This window comes from Moschus berezovskii, chromosome 12 (assembly GCF_049115385.1).
Source record: "Moschus berezovskii isolate FMDL1 chromosome 12, NW_MosBer_1.0, whole genome shotgun sequence".
Lineage (NCBI taxonomy): Eukaryota > Metazoa > Chordata > Mammalia > Artiodactyla > Moschidae > Moschus > Moschus berezovskii.
In genome coordinates, this window is record NC_142471.1 from 68,313,979 (window position 1) to 68,331,452 (window position 17,474).

The 17,474-nt window shown below is 55.1% G+C and overlaps 2 protein-coding genes across 5 annotated transcripts; both read right to left on the bottom strand.

Moving 5' to 3' along the window:
- Positions 1–1,358: 1,358 nt before the first annotated feature.
- Positions 1,359–6,942, bottom strand: FGF8 (fibroblast growth factor 8). 4 transcript variants are annotated; one of them, XM_088842526.1, is made up of 6 exons: positions 6,911–6,942; positions 6,776–6,812; positions 6,157–6,243; positions 5,752–5,899; positions 2,476–2,582; positions 1,359–1,649 (listed from the first exon to the last, which is right to left on the bottom strand). In XM_088842526.1, exons 1-6 carry the CDS (start codon positions 6,940–6,942, stop codon positions 1,359–1,361), a joined length of 702 nt encoding a protein of 233 aa, XP_088698652.1. The 4 variants fall into 4 exon arrangements, with proteins under 4 accessions (XP_088698652.1, XP_055281894.1, XP_088698654.1 ...); XM_055425919.2 differs by having other exon boundaries at positions 5,752–5,932; XM_088842528.1 differs by lacking the exon at positions 6,157–6,243.
- Positions 6,943–12,216: 5,274 nt separating this feature from the next.
- On the bottom strand, positions 12,217–17,343 carry NPM3 (nucleophosmin/nucleoplasmin 3). The gene is made up of 6 exons (XM_055424814.2): positions 14,301–17,343; positions 13,906–13,991; positions 13,545–13,664; positions 13,333–13,426; positions 12,631–12,752; positions 12,217–12,552 (listed from the first exon to the last, which is right to left on the bottom strand). The coding sequence occupies exons 1-5, from the start codon at positions 14,416–14,418 to the stop codon at positions 12,640–12,642; spliced, it is 531 nt and encodes a 176-aa protein (XP_055280789.2). The 5' UTR covers positions 14,419–17,343; the 3' UTR covers positions 12,217–12,552; positions 12,631–12,639.
- Between the last annotated feature and the right edge of the window lie 131 nt (positions 17,344–17,474).

A 17,474-nucleotide genomic window follows, 5' to 3' on the forward strand; every position in this document is an offset into this window, starting at 1 on the left:
AGTACTCTTGCCTAGAAAATCCCATGGATGGAGGAGCCTGGTAGGCTGCAGTCCGTGGGGTCGCGAAGGGTCGGACACGATTGAGCGACTTCACTTTCATTTTCACTTTCACACATTGGAGAAGGAAATGGCAACCCACTCCAGTGTTCTTGCCTGGAGAATCCCAGGGATGGGGGAGCCTGGTGCGCTTCCGTCTATGGGGTCACACAGAGTCGGACACGACTGAAGCAACTTAGCAGCAGCAGAACTCAGCACCTTCTGCTCAGCACCTTCACAGCTTTCTAACTAAATATCCCAAAGTGAACACTTTGTTTCAGGTCGCAAATGACAACACCAGCTTTGTGGTGCCCCACCCCACCTACCCCACCCCCACACAACATACCCCCACCTTGGACCCTGGCAGTTATTCTTTTTTTGCATTTTCTAGTGTCTGATACTCAGAACTAGAGCAGGCATCTCTGACCTGTCTCCCCCACACACCAAGGCACACAGAAAGGTACTTTTTACAGGACCCACTGAATCCATGATTAGCTCCAGTCCTAGCAGGGTCATCATTTCTGACCCAGAGACGGCCTGGGGAAGTGTTACCATCAACTCCGATTAAGAGTCCATGACCGAGAGGCCCCAAGACCAGTTAAGAGCCTCTTCTTGCCCCTTTCCCTGTTTCTGTTCTCCCAGGAAAACCCCTCCAGTAACAGGTGTGGAGGAGCTGTTAGCTCCCCTAACAGCTTAGGTGGAAGCGAAGCTCCAGTCGGAACTGCTGCCTGATTCGCTGCAGGTCTCAGCCACCTGCCACCTTGGGCAGCGCAGGGGGGAGGGGACTGACCCCAGCAGGACCCACTCTCCAACACACGTTTTTAATTCAATTAAATAAATATTTCAGTCATTTAATAGAAACTAGTACACAACCATCCTCCACTGACACCTGCTCTTGAAAGACCTGACCTAAAGTTCCAGTCCCTTTCCTCTCTGCCCCGACCTAGGGGTGCAGTGGAGCCCGACCATCTAGCAGTCTTGCCCTGCAGCTGCTGGGGTCCCAGGAGCGCCTCTGCAGGATGAGTAAAGGTCCCCCATCCTCAGGAAACACCCCCCAACTCCCCTCGCCGGAATCCCAGCCTAGGCCACTCACCAGCCTAGGTGAGAGTGAAGAAGTCAGACACCACGGCTGAGTGGAATACAAAAATAGAGCCTCTCTTTTGTTTAAAAAAACAAAACAACAACAACAAAAACCCAACAGCAAACAATTATCCACAACCAGAGCCCGGGGCTCTCCCGGCTCCTCCCCAGCCTTCAGTAGCGCAGACCTCGTCCTGCAGGGAGGAAACCTGGGCGGGAGCGGCGGGGAGGGCCGGCAGGGCCTATCGGGGCTCGGGGGCCCAAGTCCTCTGGCTGCCGCGCAGGCTGCGCGTGAAGGGCGGGTAGTTGAGGAACTCGAAGCGCAGGCTCTGCTCCGTGGTGTGGTGGCCGCGGGGCAGCCGCTTCATGAAGTGGACTTCGCGCTGGTGCTGCCGGGTCTTGGAGCCCTTGCGGGGTCGGCCCTTGCGCGTGAAGGCCATGTACCAGCCCTCGTACTTGGCGTTCTGCAGGGCCGTATAATTGTTCTCCAGCACGATCTCCGTGAACACGCAATCCTTGCCTTTGCCGTTGCTCTGCAGGGTGGGGGGCAGACACGGTGTCACCCGGCTCTGTCCGGAGCCCCCTCCCATCCTAGGCAGAGGGCAGGCGGCCCCAGACAGCAGGTGGGCACCCCAGCAGATGGCAGGGTGGGCACCCGCTCTCTAATCCCTCACAACTCACAGCCCACCCGGCAACTTCCTGTCCTCCTGGGTAGCAGTGACACATGGCTGTCTACAGAGGGGCTGGGCCCCAACACAGAGGGGCAGAGAGGGGGCCCAGCCCCTGCCCACCCTGGCCTCCTGCCCACCAGTCTGGCCCAAGCTGCTAGCACCCGTTTCCCCACCTGCCCCCCTCAGCCATCTCAGGATGCTAACCTGCAGCCCCAGGGCCACCACCCTATGGGGGAGGGAAGGCTGGTGAGGAGATGCTGAGCCCCAGGCCCCAGAAGCCAGGGAAGCGGGGAGCTCGAGGCTGGAGAGGAGCCGTGACTAATGGGGCCATTTCAGAGCTCGGCTGAGGGGCCGGCCCTCGGCTTACTGAACATTCCAAATGCTGGTACCATGTAATTGGACATAATAGCAAAGCAATTTGGCGATTTGTTAAAAAGATATATGGAATTTACCGACACCCCCTCCCCAGCCCCTTCCCTAGCCTTCCTTCTTCCTCTTTTGCCTTTATAGCTTTTCATCTCTCAGTTACCTCCTCCCTCACCTCCTCCACACCCCCCCCCAATCATTAGGTAACCCCAAGGTGGCCCTCTGCCTCTCTGCCCACCTTGTTGGGATCCTTGAGGAGTTCAGCCAGCCCAGCCTGCTCCTGAGGCCCCAGTCAGTCCCTTCCTTCTTTCTAGGACCTCACCTTGGCAATCAATTTCCCCTTCTTGTTCATGCAGATGTAGAGGCCTGTCTCAGCTCCTCGTACTCGAACCCGGCTCCCGAAGGTGTCTGTCTCCACAATGAGCTTTGCTGTCAGGAAAGGTTGGGGTGGGGTGGGGGTGGTTATTGGCAGCTTCCTGACTTCCAGTGCTGCATGTCCCTACCCCAGCTGGCCCATCCCAGAAGCAGCTGCTCCAAGGGCCAGATGCCCAGGCTGTGGGCTCCAGCCACTAATATGCTGTGCAACCCTGGAAAGGTCAAGTCCCCTTTCTGGGCTTCAGGCCCCTCGCCTGGGTTTACAGAGGGGGAATGGATGAGATCATGGTGTCTGAACTGGTTTTTGCAGAGGGGTCTTAGAGCCATCAAACTGAAGACCCTCTTTTATAACCATACAGTAATGACTTTTGTGTCAAGGCTTCAAGTAAAATTTAATTTGACTAGAATTCCACTGCAAATCAAAAGATCTATGAGGATTCTTCCAACTCAAAATATTATATGCATGTGCCTCACAGATTATTACAAACATCCAGGTGCAGTGGTGACCTCCACTCCTGAGGTCAAACATAAAGGCACTCTCTCTTGCTTCTGATACCTCGGGTTCCAACCCAGAGCCTTGGCCACCTGCCCCCCGACACCCTCCACCCCAACCCACTCCACCCCACCCCACATCTCCCGCCCTCCACCCCGGCTCTGCTGAGAAGGTGACAGGGATGAGGACAACTCTCCCTCCACACACAGACCATGGCCGGCTGCTTTCCTAGAACCTCAGACACCAGCTAGGAGGATACTGTCTCTTCCCCATACTTCCCAGTCACCCCAAACCCCAGCCCCCGTGCTCAGAAATCAGTAATTCAATAGTCTTTTCTCTTGCACCCCCTCTAGCAGCACTGGTCTTCTTATCTCAGTGACCAAACACTTTCTGTAGGGGAGAAGAAGAGAAAATCATGTGTGCTTGCCTCTCACTCAAGAGCCGGGAGACAGGGAGCTGAATCCTGTGCCTTCTTACCTCTTCCCTTAGACAGCCAGCTTGCCACAGAAGCACTGGCCCCTGCCCACTCTCTGCACAACTCCTCCCTTTGAGAGTGGGGACCGACTTAGCTGTTTGGGATGGAACCAAAGGGGCTGGGTCTCCAGCCCTCCCTCCTTTAGCCTTCTCTCTCCTTGAGAAAGAAGTCTGGGGACTCCCAGGGTTACCTCCCAGCTTATTCTGACAAGGTGGCACCCTCTCTGACCCTGAAACTAATAGGAGGTGATGGGCACAGGTCAGCAAGGCGGCCCTCATGGCCCAGCCTGTGACTGCCTGCCTCCCTTTGCAGAAGCATAGAGCTGGGACCCAGTAGCCAAGTCCCCAGTCTGGCTCCAAGTCAACCAGGGAAATGCAGCTGTCACCTCCCCTCCCACCCAGCTCCTCTTGGATCCAGCCAGTCTGCCCATCCCTTTCCTGTTCTGCTTTTCAGGGCAAGGAGCAGATATTTTTTTAAGGGCTAAGAAGGACACCAACTGGAGGAGACAACGCAGACAGGAATGGAGCCCTCTGTCCCTTCCTGGGGCCCATAAGGAAGCCCCTGGGACTTCTCTGCTTCTCCCCCAGATTCTCCCTGTCCTGACTACACACCCTAAGCCGTTGCTCTTGGGCCCTCCTGCCCACCAGGCAGGGACCAGGGAACCTGGGAAGCCTCCTATAATTGTACTAAGAGAAGTGGGCATCAGACCTCTGATGTCTAAGATGAATCCCCCCATGACCAGCTTAGCGTCTTCTTCCCTTCACAAACCCCAAGGATGCTGGACCATTTGCTCCAATGGAGTAAACCCAGGAGGAGCCAGGCATTCATTCCCTTTCCTTGGAAGCTGAGAAGGGCAACAAGCAGCCAGTTTGAAGGGACAAAGGGACGGCAGGCTGGCCCTGCCAGCCCAGCGGGGGAGCTCGGCCACTGGGCAGGCCACCCCCACCCCCACTGCAGAAAGCCCCCACTCTCCTTCCTGGATGGAGATGGGGAGCTGGGGCAGCAGTTTACAGCGGCTTTCCCGACCGGGCTTTTGGAAAGCTTAACATTTTCAAACCTATTCTTCCACCCCAGTGACAGATTTATCCCAGGAAAATTATGTCTCCTTCTCCAGCTTTGAAGGGAAGTCAGCTACGTCGATGCAGAAAAAATGCAGCGAGACATACTCGATCCCCCAAACTGGCTCGAGAAGAGGAGAAAGTATTCAGGAAATGTTAAAAAAGGTGAAAGTAAGAAGAGTTTTAATCGCTCTGCCAGACGCGGGGGTCTCTCCAGAGATTCATAGAGAACAATCTTGAACCTCTTTTTTAACATTTACAGACTTGCAACTCCTTTCAAACTCCACATCTAAAAAAAAGGCTCGTTCTTTTTCTGTTTTATATCATTCTTCATTTTTCTTCTTAGCTCTTAAAATGCTTCACCTTTTTATTACATTTTAATAGAGTCTTCCCCTCTCCTTTCATGCTTGTTTAACTTGGTCATTATTTAAAGGTTTTTAAACTCACAATAATCGCTCTCTAAAAACAACACCAGCCGCCCAGAGGACTTGCTTTTCTCTTGGTACATCCAGGACTCTGGAAATTGGCCTTGTTTCAAGGCAGGAATATTGAATGTTTTAGAAATCAATCAGTTCTCAGCCTCTCCACCCCACAGTAGCTCCCTGTACTCACCACCCCACCGGGAGCCAGGAGCCCCGCTCTGACCGACCGCCTGGGTTCCTGGACAAGTGAAGTGGGGAAGGCCCCTTTCCTAGCCTAGTCCCCATGTGTAATTGACCCTCCTGATCAAAGTATTTAAGGTTTGCAGTACACTGCCCCCCCAACCTGGGAGAGTTGAGGGGATTTCTCTCCCTTCTCTTTCCCACTCTCCTTTTGTGGGCCCTGGTGACATATCCTCTTTCAAGAGCTTCCCTTAAACCTGGGCCCCCTCCCCCTGAACCCTCTGCCTCCACCTGCAGTGGGGAGGGGTATGACAGGGGGAGGTGGAAAGGGAGATTCCTGGATTCATTCATCTGTTGGGCAGGGAAAGGGCACCTATGGGCCAAGTACTCCCCGGGGTCCCTTCCCCAGACCTCTCTTCTCCAGCTGACCCCCAAGATGCTTTGTCGGCTTAACTCCTTCCCTTCTGAGCTGGGGAGCCTGCAGGCCTCAGCTCAGCGCAGATGCGACTGCTGGGTCCCGTCACAGCAGGCCAGCCTGGGGACGAGGGGCGCGCTCCGCAGGCTACCTTAACCCCAGCGCAGTGCAGCTCCTTACCGAAGGGGTCCCCGTCTTCTGCCATGGCGTTGATGCGCTTGTTGGCCAGGACCTGCACGTGCTTCCCGCTGGTGCGGCTGTAGAGTTGGTAGGTCCGGATGAGACGGCGGCTGAGCTGATCTGTCACCAGGCTCTGCTCCCTCACATGCTGTGTAAAATTAGGTGAGGACTGAACAGTTACCTTTAGGAAATTGAAAAATACACAACACGCCATTATAATGCTACCCTGCCCAGGGGCCCGAGTGGCCCCCATCACCCGGCACCTCCCTCCACTGCCCCAGGCAGCCGGCAGGGGCTGGGGTCCCCCCAACATGCCAGTTCGGACCACCCCCACCCTACCCAGGAAAGTCGGACAGACCCAGACTAGCATGGATGCGCCCGGGATGGGGAAGGATCTGGACCCACCTGTTGGGAAACACCCTGGGACTCCCGGCCAGCTCGGAACAGGGAAGCGAGCTCCCTGCCCAACGCAGGCCCCCTGCCCGGGCCTTCCTAGAAGAGCAGGGCGCTTTTAAGTCGGGAGGCAGCGCGGCCCGACCCCTGACATTTATAAAGACAAATTCACGGAGCAAATGTTGCGACCACAGAAGACCCGGGCACCTGATCTCTCGGCCAGACCCGCCGCAAGTCTCCCCAGAGAGCCGCAGAGAGGGTCCCTGAGGCAGTCACCGGACCTCTGACATCGAACGCCCCCTGGCCCCGAATGCCCCCTTCCTCGGCGCGGCCGGGAGTGGCTGCCCGCCGAGTTCCCCAACAACCCCAACCTGGTTGGGAGGCGTGGGAGACGGCGCCGGACTCCGAAACCTCGGGTTCTAGCCTCGCGCCGCTCACAGGCTGTGTGACCTGAGGCCGGCGCTGCCTCTCTGGTCCTCAACCCCTCCTCGGGATGGTTGGGGGTTGCACTTCTAAGATGCTCCCCAGCCCTTCCAGCCCGCCGCGCGGCCGCGGGGTCAGTCCTCTTGCCCCGGCCTGCCCGACCTCGCCCCCCGGCGTGCCCCGCCGGCCCCGGCGCAGTGCGCCTTACCTGGGCTTGGAGGCAGAGAACCAGCAAGTGCAACAGCCTGTGGGAGACAAAAGCGGGCGGGGAGAGAGGGGCGCGGGGTGAGTGGCGGGCGGGCGGGCGGGCGCGCGGCCGGGGGCGCGGGGCGGCGGTACTCACAGGCAGCTCAGCGCCGAGCGGGGGCTGCCCATGGCGCGCGGCCGGGGAGCACGCACAACCCCGGAGGGATCTCGCCGGCTCGCGGGACGCAGCGGACCGACTAGCCGAGGGCGGCGGCGGCGGCGGCGGAGGGGGGCTCGAGGGCGGCTCGAGGGCGGGAGCCCGGGCGATCGCGACGCGGCTCCGCGGGTCCCAGGGAATGTCGAGCTCACCGCGCCGCGCCGAGTGCCTCTGCGCCGCAGCCGGAGCCGTTGGCCGCTGGCTGCTGAGGAGCCGGGGCGGGAGGGAGGGTAACGGGCCGGCAGGGGGGTGGGTAAGTGGGAAGGGAGGGGGAGGGGTGGGGGCGGGGGGCGCCGCACCGGGCGCGAGGGGGGAGCGCGGGGCGGGCGGCCGGAGCCCGCAGCCCCCGGCTGGAAGCGGGGGCCGGGACGCAGCCCGGGGCGGGGGCGGGGCGGACCGGGGCGGGGCGGTCGGAGGGTCGGGGATTGGGGGTCTGGGTGAGGGGAGGGGTCTGGGGACCCGCTGCAAGGGGCGGGGGCGGCCCGGACTTGTCCCCTCGCGCGTTCTTGGCGTCCAGGCGCGAGGGGATGGGGGCGCATCGGGCCGCCCACCCCGTGGAGTCCCGAGACCCTCTGCTGGGGCTTCCTGGACCCCCCGGGCGCCCGAGTGGGAAGGCGCCCGGTCTCCACCGTGGAACCCGGTCCGCTTTAGCCTCAAGCTAGACGGCGGTTCTCTGAGCCACCTACTGTGTGCTTTGTCTGTCTGGGGCTGCCGCCTGCAAGTAGCCGCTAACACTGGGGTGAATGGTTGTGCGCTTTCCTCTGGCAGTGCGTGCCTGTGCGACCGGGAGCCGACAACCACCCCCATCTTTCTGCTGAGTACCCTGCCTTGCCGGTCTCTCCTGCATCGTTCAGTCACCAAGAAGGCCCTGAGATGGAGAAACATCTCCTTTCCTGCTCTCATTATCACAGTCACCCTTGCTCCTGTCCCCCCTCTCCCGCCCCCAACATGCTAGACTGAAGCCTGACCACACCACCCAAAAAGGAGAGAGCCCACCCATACGGAAAACCCCAGTCACTGCCATCACCATGCCCTCCCCAAAGCTGCAGGCAGTGGGCGCAAAAATAACCTCAGCTGCTTTTCCTGGGAAAGAGACTTAGATCCAGGTTGCCTAGTCTTTTTCGCTCAGAATCCCATTATTTGTGCACTGAACAGGTATTTACACACCTACTGTGTACTAAACTTGGACTGGTGCTTTGTCAAACCTGGGGGAGGGGAAAATATCAAAGAAGGTAGTGAGTTGTCTAAGCCTTTCCCAGCCGCCCATTGCTTCCTCCAGGGGCTTCAGGAACCCCTGGGCTGTGGTGCTTCTTTGAGAGCAACTTGGGTGGGCAGAGATGCCCTGAGACAGAAACTTCTGGGGAGCAGGTGGAGCCACTGATGCTTTGCCCAGCTGCTGCCCTTGCCCAAGACCTCCCCTGCCCTACTGCCAGCCTCCATGTCCTTGGGGATTGGGCTGGAGGGGCTGGGGTGGCCTCAGGAAACCATGAGACCAGAGGCAGCACAGCCAAGTTCTTCCTACCTCCCCTTTCTCTGTGGCCTGCCTTTCCCACTCCCAGCCATAGTGCTAATACTGAGCAAGGTCTGGATGGGGAAACAGAATCAGGAGACTTGTCCCAAGATCTCATCCCTCCCCAGAGAAGCAGACTCCCTGAGCTCACCTGTTACCCACTTGAGTCTGTTCCCTCAAGTGGCTCTTTCCCACCCAGACCTCCAGGCAAGGACTATATCTTACTAGCGCAGGAGAGCAGGGCAGGGTTCTGCAATTCTGTATTTGATGAACGAATAATGGGGAAACTGGCTGAGCATTTAGACCTCAGTGCATGTAGAGCCTCCCCAGGGAGACTTACTTGCCTTCAACACCTTCCCAAGAGATAAGAATTATAAGCACCACCATTTATTGAGCACTTGTATTTGCTAAAGGCTGTCTGCACCGTCTCCTCTCAACCCCACTGGGAGGTGGGCACTGGAGGAAGACAAGTGAAGTGGGCTCCAGTACCCACAGTCTAGACCAGCATTTCTCTTTCATTTGAGCTCCTCTGTTTTAGAAGGTGTTGGGTGTCTACATCCCCAGGTACACTAATTCAAGCAGGCAAAATATTCACCATCTTAACCTCATGCCCTGACATAGGAGGCCCTTGAATATGCTTATTATTTGTATGCATTAATAAATAAGTGGAGAGATGAGAGGCAGAGGATGAAAAGGGTCTTCTCACCAGGGACCAGCCCTCTGAAAACAGTCTGATGAGAAGAGCAAGGAGCAGGACCCAAGCAGGGGTCAGGGCACCCAGCCCATCCTTAGCGTGTATAGTCCTGGAGTCACAACCTGAGTCACTCTGGGCACCTGCCTTTCCCTGGAGTCGGGGGATGGAGACTAGAGCACCTGGCTCAGACCAGAGTTCAACCCTGGTTTGGAGCCCCCAGAAGGTTCTGAAGGTGCTGGGCTGAACCTCAATGATCTTAATCCTCCCTCCTCACTCTCCCCCAGAGATGGGCCATCTGGGGCCTAAACCTGTGGACCATCAGGGTTTGAATCCCACACCCTATCCTCTACCCGGGGGCCAATACAGACCAGAATTCCTCTACATCTTTAGAACTTCCCCAGCTGGGTCTTCGTCCATTTGAGAAGATTCTTCTTATATCCCCAAAAGTCCCTGTCTCTAGATGGGGGAGGGGGTGTCAATAGGGACACCCCCGCATCAGGCGCCGGGTACTGCGAGGACACACCCCCATGAATGACAGATGTAAATACTTCATCTGGGGCCCCAGCAGGCCGTTCTCTCCTCCCTTGCTCTTACTCGCCTCCCGGCCGGCTTGCTCCTTCCTTTATCTTATCAAAGCCCCGTAATTACAATTGCTATTTTGTTTCCTCGAATCTGCAATCAGAGCTCCCTGGCCCTAATGAGGGAGCGCCTGTCAACCTGATCGCTGAGTGACAGCCCGGCCACCTTTCCCGGCCGTCCCCACACTCCTCAAACACAAATACACACACACAGAGTCCCTCGCCTCCTGCAAACACAAACACACACCTCTCGCCAACACAAATAGCCCCTCTCTGCAAACACACCGTTGCAAGGACCCAAACACACACGTTCAGCCTCTTTCCAAACGCGTCGGTCGCCCCCCCCCGGCCCACCCTGGGCCCCTCAAATCCACACCAACCGGCGGGGGCCGCCTGCGCTCCAACATGAGCAGCCTGTTCAAAGCGCCGCAGACCCTCCGCCGACTGTTCAAATGTAAATCGCAGAGACTGTGTTAAGCACTTTAGTCCCCGTCTGGTCGTCCCCCTTCGCCCCCCAAATACAGCCTTGCCCCTCCTCCAGAAGTCTGCAAACCCCGGCGTAAGCCCTCAGCGTTCAGAGGCCTAAATGAATGGGCAACGCTCCTACTGTGCGCTGAAAAGGCAGAAAGGGGGATCGAGGAGAGGCGAGGGAGGGGAGGGAGAAAAAACAATTCCCGGCTCAGTCCTCGGGCGCCCCGTCGGGTCGAGAAACTCAGGGAAGCGGAGGATGTGGATTGGGCCCCCACCGCGGGTAGGAGCTCGCTTGGCGCCGGCCAGTGCCGCGGGTAGACCCGCCAAGAAACTAGAAAGGCTCACAATGAGCGATCAGCGGCGTCGAGGGGGGTAAATATTGGGGCGGGGCCACTTGCTGGGGGTAGAAGTGTCGGCTGGGAAAGATTCCCCGACTTTTCCCTACACTCAGCCAGGCTACCGTGCCTTCAACCGAACACGTGCCGAGGACTTTGGAGGCGATAGACAAGAGGAAGGAAAGGGTTCTAACAGGAACCCTTCCAGTGAATGAATGAACGAACAAACGAATGAAGTCTGCCTTAGTCGCGCAGACCGCTGGCGGGGTAATGCAGGCCCCTGCACCGCGGCGCCGGCTTAGAGCCGCTACAGAGGCGGCGCGGGAAGCTGCACCGCAAGCGGTTTCAACCTCGCCCACCAGAGGGCGCCAACTCCACCTTCTCCTCTATCTCCCGACCCCTTGCCTGCGGTTGGTGAATGGTCCCATCCTGGCTGCCCTCTCCATCCCAGTGTTCCTGGTGGAAGCACTTCAGGAAAGCCCTGCAGTAAAGAGAGAGGCCTGCGACCCTGATCACTGCGACGCAGAGAGGGATCATCTTCCTTTATCCTCAACTAGGGAAAAGGGAGGTTAAACACTGGACCTGTTTGCTCCTCACCACAGGGAGAAGGGCACCTCCTTCAGAGATGTGTTGAAAAGGGAGTGCTTTTCTGTGTTGTGGAAACACTCTTTCCAAACACCTGCTCCAATGCTAACCTCTTCTGGTTATCCAGGGACCCCTCCCACTTGTTCACTCATTTGCGCAGAAGCCAGTGTGGGAGGGAGTGGGCCTGGCCCACCAGGCACTCTTCTGTGTCCTTCCTCAGCATGTTTGGCCCCAGGCTGTCTCAGGAGGTAACCTTTTGTTTGTTTGTTTGTAGGGCACTGAGACCCCCTGCCCCTTCAACACAGCTGCTGAACTACTGACCTCAGACTTGGTCATATACACACTCATGCTCAAACCAGGTACATCCCTTTCTCTTCCTGGTACAGCAGCAGCCAATCCCCAGAACCACCTGATTGCAGGCACCAGAGAAACGCCAACCCCCACCCCTGCTCCAGACCAGGTGGAGGGCTAGGGGGCTGGAACCCTTTAGCCCAGGAGGCTGAATCCCAGGGGCTCCTCTCTGCCCCCATATGCCAGGCCACCCGGATTCTGGTTTCCCTGTCACCCAATCTGGCCAGCCCCCTCCATCTGGCCCCTGGAATCAGGTTTCTAAGGGTCCAGGCTGGTTCATAGATGGCCTGCATGACTGGTAGGAGGAGCAAAGACTGGCCTCTACCTTACCCCTCACAGGTCCTCTTGGGGCCTGAGTCCCCTCATGGGGCCAGGGATGCACATTCCTCAGGCTGCTTAAGCCCCCTTATCTGCCCCCCTGCCCATCAGCCTGAGTGGTGACAGAGGCCCAGACCCCTTGTTTAGATGCTGATAACCTCCTGGGATGGCCCTCCCCCACCAAGGGACTGGGAAGGGGCTTGGTGTTGGGAGGTCCTCATCTAGGAAGGCAGCTGGGGCCCAGAGGTGGGCTAGTCCCAGCGCTCTGGAAGTAGCAGGATCCCACATTTCCTCACCCTTCCCCAGGTCCAGGGCCACCCTCTGTGCTGCCGCAGTGCCACCTGGTGGTCCCTAGGGGAATGCCACCAGGAGGGAAAGAAGCCACACAAATGAGTTGCAAAAAATACCTCATCCACATTTTATTTCAACCTTTATCCAAAAATATAAAAAACATTAAAAATGTGTAGTCCTGAGCTTCAGATGCTGACCTCCAACCTCACAGGCAAGTGGGGAGAGAAGGTCAGGATAGAAGTTCAGAGTTCCTCCCACTCCTGGAGAAAAGGGAAGCTCAGGGTGAGGTACAGGATTAGAACACCAGGATCCTTTGGAGAATGGGACCCCCGTTCTCCTTGCATCAGACCAAGACCCCCACCCCCACCCCAACCCTCTTCAATGGAGAAGATACAAAGTTCTTGAAACTTGTCCAGGAACCTGGTGCATGAAGCAGGCAGCTAGCTGACCTGAAGAGAGAGAACCAGGGGTCAGCATCGAGGTCCAAACATGCTCCTCCTGTCCCCTCCAAGGTCCTTCCAACTCACCACGGAGGGTTAGAGCCTGCGCCCCAGCTTCTTGGCAGGAAGGACAGGACACAACTCAGCTTCCTCCTCCTCACTCCCATCTTCTTCGCTCTCTTCCTCAGAAAGATCATTGCTTATAGTAACTGGTACACAAGCAGTCAAGGGAGGAAGAGAAGTTAAAGCCACATCCCCTTCATACTTCATACATACTTCATACATGTATATGTCATTTATTCATGCCCTGTGGCTCTAGGCTTGCAGGGACTCTGACCTCCCAAAGCTTATGGCCTAGGTGGGAAAAACTTCAGATACTAAGCTAGATAACAAATAGTCAAAGGGCTTCCGGGGTGGCTCAGTCAGTAAAGAGTGTCTGCAGTGCGGGAGACCTGGGTTTGATCCCTGGGTCGAGAAGATCCCCTGGAGAAGGAAATGGCAACCCATTCCAGTATTCCTGCCTGAAGAATTCTATGGACAGAGGAGCTGGTGGGCTATAGTCCATGGGGTCACAAAGAGTTGGACACCACTGAGTGACTTTCACTTTCCAAGAAGTCCACATTAGTGGAGCTGGATAAGCTGGGGTAGGTTTTGTGAAGAACAGCTAGAGTAGTAAAGTGGAGGGCACTGCATCCAGGGTCTGCATGGGAACTGCACTGGGAGATATGGCTGGGGTGGGGTAGCAGTCCAGATGGAGAGTCTACTGGAGGCAAAGGAGAAAATTCTCACCAATCTGGTGCCGCCCAGTGATGCGCACAGGGCCAGAACCTGACTTCAGGCGGAAGGTTACAGGTGGTTGGAGCTGGAAGTCATCCAAACTGAGCTGGGAGGAAGACAAGGATGAAGGCCTGGCCCACTCCTAGCCCACCCCACCTTGAGAGAAGTCCTGAAATCCTCAATTCCTACCTCCCAGCCTCCCAAGGTATGGCCAGGGAACTCACCATGGGTTGGCAGGACAACTTGAGGTTGGCCACAGGGACTGCGATCTCCTGGTGGTCATGGTTCCGTGCCACGACTTCTACCACATTACACTCATCTTTGGCCCCCTCGGTGAGGCAGAGCTGGAAGGGTACACAGGGCCTCGGAGTCTCCCCAAATAAGGGTGGATACCACAAGTGGAAGCATCTACCCTACAACCTGCCCAGCCTCCAAGGTCCCTGGATCGCCTGGCCAGGGGAGCCCCCATGTGAGGATTAAGCAGAGTAGAAGACTCCCAGTAGAGCAGGGAAGGAGAATAGACACGCGAGGAGAGCCTGTTTAGGTCAACCAATTAACCTCCACTCCCCCTACCCCGCCCCTTACCATGGTCAAAGCCAGCACATGCTCCGCGTCATCCTCTTCCTCTACCTTGAAGGTGAAAGAGCGAGTGTGGCCTGAGAGCTCACAGCCTGGAAAAGGTTAACTGTGAGTGTGCGTCAGTGTGCGGGGGGTGGGGGTGGGGCATTTCACCAAATCCCGTTCACCTGCAGCCATGGACTAACCGGCCATTCACACGCCCACGTGTCAGGAACAACTGGAGCGCTCGGCCCGGGCCCACCCCGTACAACTAGGACAGGGGCCTGGCTCTCCCCTCCGGCTCCGGCTGCCGCGTGCGAGGCCCCGTCCGCCCCTACCCACGTCGTGCACACGTCTGCATTCCCGTTCCTCAGCCCTGCCTCTGCCCCAGCACCACCCTCAGCCTCTCCTTTCTTCAATACCGAAGAAGAAACTGTCCATAGTGACCGGGGCCGGGACTTGCAGACTGCCGACCCCCCGGGCTCGGACTCGGCTCTCCTGATCCAAAAACGTCAAGGCGGCCGCTGCGCCAGCTGCCATGCTGCTCGGGCCTTCCGCGGCTCCGCCTCCGACACGTACAAAGCCTGGGACTCGCGGCGGCTCCGGCCCCGCCTATTAAAGGAGACGCTGGCGAGGCACCCTGGGTCCAAGCCTTCATCGCCCTATCTCCTTCAGTTCAGTTCAGTCGTGTCGGACTCTTCGCGACCCCATGGACTGCAGCAAGGTAGGCTTCCCTGTCCATCACCAACTCCCGGAGCCTACTCAAACTCCTGTCCATCGCGTCGGTGATGCCATCCAACCATCTCCTTAAGCAGTCTCGCATTATATAGCGTCTGCTTTGCACATCTTTGCAAAGCATCAGCTTGGCATTAATGTTAACATCCTTGCTCACTTCAACGACCAAGACTTTTCTGAGGGTAGCTCCTGCCTCCATTTCCTCTAGTTTCGCACTCCCTCTAAGTGTTCCCCTCACCCTCCTCAGGCTAAGCTTTCATTAAATATATGAAAATGCAAACCTTCCCAATTCTCCCCGCAAAGGCGAGATACAGTGCATCATTTTTCTTAAAAAAGCGAATACACTCAGATATGCCGTCCCTCCAAAGGAACGGTGCACGAAGGAAGACTGAGCTCCTGTTACTTAGTACCCAAACCACTCCGTCCACTCCCAGATATGATTCCTGCTCTAACGACCCTGCGGCTCACTATCCACATGGTTGCATACCTATACTGAACTTCAGATGCTGGCGCTTGCTAGCAGAGTAGTTAGCTAAAGCGTGGGGCTAATTTGATGCTCCTGTCAAGAGGCAGGCTACTCCAGCCTAACATTGCTGCTGCTGCTAAGTCACTTCAGTCGTGAACGACTGTGTGTGACCCCATAGACGGAAGCCCACCAGGCTGTCCTGTCCCTGGGATTCTCCAGGCAAGAACACTGGCCTTCATAATTCCGGATCTGCCTTCAACTTTCACTTTTTGACCAAAGAATCAGGCAATTTTCCTTATTCTATTAGGTGGCATGAACATACTCGAACTAGCTGCCTTCACTCATCCCCAGGTTATAACTATGTCAAGGTGGCCTGGCCAAAACGAGTCTACTTTTATCTTTTGCCTTGCCTTGAGGAAAATATGGAAGGCAATCTTTTACTAGAGATAGAGGTGGGAGAAAACCGCCCTTAAGACCCAGTCCCTAAGTTGAAACAGCTTTGGAGAGGAGGATTATTTGCTTGGGAATGCAAGAACAGGAGAAAAAAGGCAGGAGGCAGAAACAAGGAGGAGGTTTACACAGTACACGACCACACACATTCACTTCAAGTTTTATTTTGCCTCTTGTATGGTCTTCAGATAGTTTTACAGTTTGTTTTCTACAGGAACTGAGCTGTGATCTAAACAATCAATGAAATATCCCAACCATAATAAATAGCCATAACCATAGAAGATAGACAGCACAGCATTTTACGATCCTAGAGGCCTGGACATCTGTTTCATAGTTCGCTCTGTGACCAGAATACCAGCCAAACTGATTATTAAAAGCAAAGATAAAGCTGCAAGCAAACTTGCTGAAAATCCTGATTCCACTGGAGGATGACCATGGAATCCACCAGATAAAATGCTAGAACTGTCCACTAGTGTACAAAATGTACTTAAGAGAAAAACCAAGTGACATTAAGCCAGTAGAGACCCTCCCTTCATCTCAGCCTTTGAAAATGCAAACTTGGTTCCAGTTGTACAACATCCCTTCCATATCCTGCTACCAGTTGCAGGTTTCTAACCCTGAACGTAACCCTCCTTCATTCACCTCACCCGTTCAGTGCACACTCACAGGCTTTGGTTGAAAGTCACTAGGCACAATCCCTTAAGACTTTTTTCAGAGCCCACACTGATAGAAATCTATGAAAGAAAATGTTTCAAATTTTCTTCTCCTTGACCTTCTTCCCTCTTAGCTCAAACTTAAACTGCTGATACAAAACTGCTGGGAAGCAAGGTAACAAAACATTGTTAGAGAGAAGCCAGCAAGCCATGATAAAAAAGAAAATGAATCCTGCAGAGCAAAATTCAATGAAAGAACATTTGCTCAGAACCCTTAAAAACACCAAATCTAAATTAAAATACTTGAAGCTTTCAGAACCTGCAGTTAAAGGAAAGAGAAAAGGGTAACCATAAGTCATTGGTTAACGTGTACTCATTCTTTTAAAAATCAGATACAAACATGCAAGAACTAAAGACTGATTTAATAAAACCAGTAGTAACGGCTTAAAATTAAAGGACAACTGACCTGTGGGCAAATGGGATCAATCAGTCCCCAAACCCTACTTGCCAGATATCCAAACTAACATTTCACATGCTGACCTGCATTGAGGTTAATTTCCAGAAATGACTGCACTTTTCAACAGACTGTGAATCCTATGAAGTTCAGTTCAGTCGCTCAGTCGTGTCCGACTCTCTGAGACCCCATGAATCACAGCACCCCAGGCCTCCCTGTCTATCACCAACTCCCGGAGTTCACTCAAACTCATGTCCACAGAGTCGGTGATGCCATCCAGCCATCTCATTCTGTGTTAGGCTCACCCAAAGCGGTCATGGCCTAGCCCTAGGTGGGAGGCACTTTGAAAATAATAAAACTTTTAAAAACAAAACAAAACCAAAGACAAAAGTAAAGAAAATCCACTTTCCACTGATTTACATTATTCAAAGTGCCATCCTGAACCGCACCCTTTCATTTTCAAAAGGAAAATTACAAAAACAAAGCATAGTCAGGTTACAGCTAGTTTATATACAAAAACTTTTTTACAAGTTTGTCACTTTTAGGCTTTTGCCACAAACAACTGCACATCTGTCCCTACAAATCACAACTTGCCTGAACCAATGGTCACTAGGAGATAACAGGCCAAGGCTTTACAAAAAGCAGAAAAACCGCCCAAACTGAAATCTTTTCTTCAGCTTAAACTATGCCATAACCATCCCACTTGGACTCTCCACCCTGCAGCCTCTGAACCCAAATCTTTCTCATCTTTGCCACATCTCTAAAGCATAAGATACATTTCAGTCAATAAGCCAAGGAGGATGACAAATGATTCGATTACTCTTAGGTGAGAAATGCA